The sequence below is a fragment of the Centruroides sculpturatus genome, unplaced genomic scaffold (genome assembly GCF_000671375.1).
Source record: "Centruroides sculpturatus isolate CEXI.00-Female unplaced genomic scaffold, Cexi_2.0 scaffold73, whole genome shotgun sequence".
NCBI classification, from domain to species: Eukaryota; Metazoa; Arthropoda; class Arachnida; order Scorpiones; family Buthidae; genus Centruroides; species Centruroides sculpturatus.
In genome coordinates, this window is record NW_019384330.1 from 756 (window position 1) to 8187 (window position 7432).

At 27.2% G+C, this 7432-nt stretch overlaps 1 protein-coding gene across 1 annotated transcript; it reads left to right on the forward strand.

The window, feature by feature from the left end:
- Positions 1 to 873: 873 nt before the first annotated feature.
- LOC111629474 (probable nuclear hormone receptor HR3) lies at positions 874 to 4984 on the forward strand (the record flags this gene model as incomplete). Its single annotated transcript, XM_023373393.1, has 2 exons — positions 874 to 1018; positions 3944 to 4984. Coding segments are annotated over 2 exons (828 nt in total), but the record flags the coding sequence as incomplete, so codon positions are not given.
- Between the last annotated feature and the right edge of the window lie 2448 nt (positions 4985 to 7432).

Sequence of the window (7432 nt, forward strand, 5' to 3'; positions counted from 1 at the left end):
ATACAGTACATTAATTATGCATACTTTCGGATAAGTATAGATAAAATAATCAAGATTTTAATTAGTTATGCGAGCCTAAAGGTATTAATCGAACGTAATTAAAGCATTTCCAAACTAAATTAGTTATCGATAATGACCATAAAATCGTAAATTTAATTGCGATTCATCTGTATTAGTTATCCCATTTAGTCCTGTAAGATTAATATAATAGGATAACTGTTGTTAACTGAGCAAGTATGTAAGATTGAGATAGAGGCGAGGAGGACTGAGATATAAAATGACCCCTAGATTATCTCTTCCTGTGGTAGGCCGAAGAAAGTTACATCGTAATTCCTGCAGGGATTTTAAAGAAAGAAGATAAGGTGTCATTTCTGACTGATAATGTATCAAACATGTTATATTGAATTGGATAATGGAACTCTAATCCTCTACATGCGTTAAATAAAATATTTCAGAAGCGAATATGGCGTGAATTTACTTGCAATAGACTTATAAGGTAATGAATTTCTAAGAGGGATGATACACATTATGATATTCTAAGATAGGGGCATAATAAAAAAGAAGCATATCAATATGCTTAATGAACTAATGGCATTCCAGACTTGAATATGATTATCTTAAGAATTTATTTATCTATTTTACAACTTAAATATTGCATGAATGGTCAATTTGATCTCCAGAATATTCTGATTTTATTTTTTTTAAAAAGAAAAATTATATGTAAATTTTACTACAAAATGCACGACTCCATAGCGTATGTATCAAAACTATTTTAAGTCTATTTTATGGGGGAAAATAGGCTAAGACTGTTAATTTATTTCTTAATAGCACTGAAAGTTTCAGAAGTAATATTTAGATTATAAATTTTTACAGTCATTTTTTGGAAGGACCTATAATAATTTATCAGCGTTAGGAGAGTGTAAAAACAATGGCCAGTGTGTAATTAACAAGAAAAACAGAACATCGTGTAAAAGTTGTAGATTAAAAAAATGTCTTTTGGTAGGAATGTCAAAGAGCGGTAAGTTAATGTATTGTTTTAAGTTCCGCTTAATTGTACTAACAAGATCCAGGTTTCGATATTTTAAAGATAAAAACACCAACATCAATTTCCAAGTAACTTAAATGAGGGGTTGTAAAAAGAGTATCTCATGTTTGGCCCATATCACATGTATATGTATATATATATATATATATATATAAGTTACCTTTCACGCATCATACTAAATCTCTGCACGCCTTTAACAGTATAATATTTTTTTTTCCTCTATGTTTTTTAATGAAGACAAGAATATATGAGAGAAAGTAAAGTTGAAACTAGCTATCTGTATACTATATAATTTAAAATCGCAAAGAAACGCCTAAATCAAGATGTAGGTGGAAAGATAAGGCGATAAGTATAGGAAAAAAAAAAGAAATTCTTAACTGGATTATAGTAATGTTTCAAGTGTCCATGTGTGTGATATTGGTAAAGAAATTTTAATAATAATTTAAAGAGTAAAGAGAAAAATATTCTTTTATACTTCTTTAATTTAATTAATTTTAAATAAATGTAAACAAAGCATTTAATTAGACAAAACTCGAATTTAATTCGTCAGAAAGAAATAATAATTGAGATCTTAATGTATTTTAAGTACAAGTCGTGTTCTTGATTCGAAAATTCAATTAAATCTGAAATAAGTAAAGCCCTTTTTTTTGGGGTTAAATAAGATAAGTGTAGACAATGGAAGGTGGGTTAAACATTCAAATTATATAAATAATTGAATCAAAAGTTATCATTCAATTACTGACATTAGTTAGATTTCCATTACGTTAAAGTTGATCGTGATGAGATTCTGTCATTTTAAAATTGTTCTCTTTGCATTTAAACTAGATCTAAATTAGGCTATACAAGATGGGGAGTTGAATTAGTAAAATACAACATTCATCATCTTAAAACGTGAATATCATTAAAACTGCTGATTCATCAAAAGATATCAAATTGTTTTCAAATGTAGGAGTATGCTTGAAATATTTTCATAACTTAATAATGTAGTAAATTTTTTTTTTAAATAACAACTACAGAATTATACAGCTATATACTATATTAATTCGAATTTAAGACGTATTCTCACCCTTAAAACAGAGTGGAAAAAGTTGAATAATGATCAGAAATTAAGGATTAAAATTGTTTATAATATGTAAATTAACAGAACATATTATACAATTTTCACGACGTATATACTGACCAAGAATACTCTCAATTTAAGAAGTGTCCCCATTTTTTGAGATGGAATTTTCAGAGAAAATTGAATGTTAATTCGACGCGAATTTAATTTAAAATAATTAATAAAGAATAAAATTATTAATAACATATTTAATATAAAATATAATTAACAAAAAATATTTATATTTATATTTATTTAATCTTATGNGTATGTATTTTAAACAGAAACATTCCCAAAAATTGGACGTTGTAGAGAGATCTTTATATATAAATGTAAATTAAGAAAGAATAAAAAATAAAAATAGAAAACTTTAACGTTAGAAAGTCTTGGTTATGATTTACATATTCTTTCTAAAATAATTTTTATTTACTCTATTATTTTAGAAAATAGAACATTTATAAGCCCGAAGCTAAACTTAGTTATTTAGCCTCATCAAAACGTTGAATATACACTCCTATTTTGCATAATTTTGAAAATATCATGTAATAATCGGTTTGAATCAATGCTATCTCTCTGCAATGTATCCTAATTTTCAAAGTCACAACATATCATAAATCATAATATATATTACAATAAGAGGCCTTCATAAAGTATACTTAAAGACACAGAGTTATAATTTCCGAATGCAAAATTATACTATTATTAATAGAGTTGTAAATAATAGTATATATTATAACATAAAGAAAGGCGAGCAAATTTATTTTTAATGATGCTTTGTTCTTATAAGATGCTGAATATCAAAAATTTTGTATTATTTTAAGGAATTTTATTTTTCCGGCTGTTATATATAACAGGGAAAGTATGACACCCTCCCCCAAGATTTTTACATTTTTGGCTTCGGAGGACCTTGAAATGTCGAAAAATGCAAATAAAGTTGGGATTTTTTTCTGAATGTATGGATTTTAGTATTGTGGGGGAAAGCAATTTTTTCATTTCACCTACTTTAAAGCTTAATAATTTCTATGCCTTTTGTCGAAAATTTCTGAAATTCGGCAGAGAGAATTGTGTATTAGGAAAGAATATTTCTAGAAATTTTCATGAAAATCGGATTATTGCTTCGGGAGATATGATCTTTACTCCCTTAATATCTCCCTAACAAATCTGAAGATTTAAGTGTAGTGGTAGCAATTACTTAGATGAAAACAAAATAAATAATGCCGGAAAAATCAAGCAACAGCATTAACAGCTTTTGTTTTTTTAAGGATTTTAAGGTTTCGTATGAGATATTTTGTGTTATTTTTTGAATGATAAATAGCATCAATTATTTTGAACAGGTTACAAATCAATTTGATCAGAAGCATTTTATCATTTTCATCTAAACAATGGATAAATATAGTAGTTTGTAAAAATTATGCCCTTGTTATTTTACCTCGAATTATGTATACTTCTATGAATATCATAAATGATTCAGGTATAATTTTAGTAAACTAAATTGAAATCAATTTTCTTTTTAAACTCTTACGAAACTCTGCGACTGCGATTAGACTTAAATTATTACCGCGGTATTGATATAGTTTAGTAAATAAATTTAAAACTTAAAAAATATTTAAGAATTCTTCTGGGCTATCAATTTAACGATCGTGTTAACGGCTTATTAGACATGCTAATATATTGTATATAATGAGCCAATTACGAATATTAAACAATGTTCGTAACTGGCTTTGAATAACAATGTTATAATCGTTTATACTTTGAATGGTTTTAAATTACATATTTCTGTTATTATTGTTTTCTTGTAGGATCCAGGTATGGACGAAGATCCAACTGGTTTAAAATCCATTGTTTAATACAAGGCCAAGAAGACATAAGTACAAGGTTATCCGAACAAAACGCACTATCAAATGGGGATTTGCATCCAAATTCCAGGGCTTATTTAACACCTTATATTGGACACGATGGTGATAGTGATACGTCGAGTAAAAACGGTTCACAGTCTTCCCCAGACGATGTCATCACTAAACACAATGTTGGACAGAAATCATCATCTAATGGTTATCTTCCAGACTCAAATAGTCCATCGTTCGAATGGAAAGAAAATATGACATTTCCATTATCCGTATCAACTATGTCATCGATCAATTCGAAAATATTCCATACAAATAATAGCCCTTTATTAAATAAAGGTTATTCCAACGCATATCCAAGTGACTTTTTTCCATATGCTCAAAGATACATATTGGTTAATCCCATACCTCCCGTATTAAAATCTCCCACCGAGGGTATACCATTAGGTATGGACTGTTTATCGGATGTATCGGATCAAGAGAAGCCAATGGACTTATCTGTAAAAAAGTCACCCATTCCAGAACCTGAATTATCCATTGATGAAGAAGAGAAAATTGAAAGTGAAGAACCAGTCGACGTAGTTGAAGAATGTACTACATTATCAGAGAAACCTCTAGATCTTACTAAAAAGTTGTGATATATTCACGTTGACATCTCCTGTACGTTTAAAAGCTAGACTCTGTACAGTCAAGCGATGAAAAGATATCAGAAAAAAATAATAATAATAATAATTCATTATAAATCAAAGACGTACTGAAGGAGATGTATCATATGCATTTATTATTTATGGTCCCATTTCGTACGGACATCAATATATATATATATATATTATTTTTTTTTATTTGATGTCGAAGTTCAAGGCCAGTTTTTCACCAAGTGCTTTATTATGTGTATATCCAAGGTAACAATTTGTGAATTATTGCATTAAGTTCTTTCGCTTAGCGTAGAAAATGTGACAAATCACGTGGTTATTCGTGTCAGGTAAAAATATTAAGTGGAAAAAGATTATAAGTCTAATGCTGTGATGTAAAAATAANTAAAGGCTGTGAACCCTACTACGTACTGTGTGGAGGGATGTAATTTTAGAGATAGGGAGACTGTCCATGTCGATCGTTTGAAGGTGTGCTACGGACAACCTGTTAAAAGAGTAAGGTACGGAGAAAGAAAAGGGGGAAGAAAAACGGAGCCTAGGGATGATGAAATAGAAGATGAAGAGGAGGGTCAGGATGGGATATGGAACAGAAGAGCGAAGAACAGGGACATCAGAGAAGGGGGTGTTGGCAACGTCGATAGTAACGAGGGCAGCGCTGATGAAGGTGCAAATAGGGGGCCGTATAATTTAAGGCATCGCGAGATTGACTTCCGTAGATTACACTACGGTAGTTAATGTTTTTCCGAGGGAGATATGTAGCACTTCGTGGCTATGATTGTATTATATTTTTTTTTTTTTTTTTTTTTTTTTTTGTTTTCCCTTTTCTCAATCTTCTTTAAAGATTGCAAACTTTAATTGTATAATAATTAAAAAATAGAGAAATGTTAATGTTTTATTATTATTATTTGTTTAAAAAGTTACATGTAAAAAATTATATTGTAGTTTAAACTACAAAAAGTGGATACTAGGGCATTTTATAACAATTTAATCTCCACGATCTTCACAACAAATGTGATTCTTTTTACATAAGATATGTGGATACTTGTACTTCTTTTTAGTATATATATACATATATATATTATTTTTTTTCTTTTCTGAACTATATATTTTTTTATCAGGTTTCCAACACGTTGTATAATGTTTATATTAAAAAAAAAAGAAAGATACAATACATTCCATGTATTTATACTTGAGTGATCTTACAGATTTTACTACAATCAAACTTAAATGTAAATTTTTTTTGTTTGTTTAATAAAAAAAAAATGCCTACTGTTTTTAAATGTCGAGTGGAAAATTTAATTATATACACGATTAAAATATTAATTTTTGAAAGGAAAATATATTAAGGAGAATTAAATTAATTAATCTTCAACAGTCCTGAATAATTCCTTTATTTTTTTCCGTATATTTTCATGTTAATTTGGCTGTTTTACGACATTTAAATCATTTCTAACTTGAATGACTGGTTTAAAACATTTCGATTAATGAAATTAATAGAGTCAAAATTTAGGTTAAGTATACAACAAACGTCATTCACTTTAATAATTTGAATATATGTAAATTAATCTTTAGTACTTCCTGGTTATTGAGCCCCTTAGGTTAACCAAATGGATCATCACTAAAACGAAAGGTTAAAAAGTCAAGACTACTGAGATAAATTGTAATTAAATCATGTTCATTTATAGAAATAATTATATACATTCTTTTAATATATTTTAATGTAAATATTTTAATTTTAATTAAAGGTTTCCCTATGAAAAATAAGGAAAAATAGACATTTATTCCTTTTAAGATGAACTTTTTATTTCAGTAGCGAGTACTAGTAAAATTAAATTGATGAATATATTACTTTAAATATTAATAAATTATTAAATAATTCAAAAATTAATTTTTTTTCCTAATAAATCTTAACATATACAGTATTAACATGCGAATTTACAGAAAATTTCTGCATAATATAGAATTTTAATTTTTAAAATTTCATTAAAATTACAGATTGAATAGAAACTTTCTTTCAAACTTTAAACAAAAATTATAAAATATTTTCATGAAAATTTACAATTGAACGAATTCTAGAAAAAAGTATTATTGTAATTGAATACATTTCTTAAATTTATAGAAAAATTGTATCTCTATAACAATTAATTTCTATTTCATTAAAGAAAAAAATACAACTGTAACTGAACATTTTTCAACGACATCTTCCAGTAATTGAATATTTTTTAAAATCAATTTCTAGAAAAATTATCGTTATCCGTTAAACATTATTGCAATTAAGTATTTTTGTTCTAGAATTCTAGAAAATCATTTTAAAAAAATTGAACTCTAACGACATCATTTTTTTTTCTACGAATGTTATGCAAAAGATGCTTAAATTACGTGTATTAATAGATTATTTTAAAACTATAGATAAATTTCTAAAAAATGATTATTCCGGCATAAACCAATGACGATTAGAAACCGGTTTCTTCACAATATACAACAGTAGATTACCATTAACAAACATAGTTTCGTGGTGAATAATTGGTCTTATATGTCTTCTGAAGGTCTTCAGTCTCACGATTTTGTTAGAAAGAACAATGCACAATAGAAGTTGAATACATCCGCTGTTATAATAAAGTTCAGTATATTTTGATTCTTATGAAAGAAACTTTCTGCTAATAATCAATAATATGAGATTACCATAACATTGTTTATTTCTTAAGAATTTCTTTTATTTTTTTATATAAAAAGTTTAAAATCTTCTTGACTTTAGATTACATTTTTTGTAAAGATTTAATGATTATTTCTC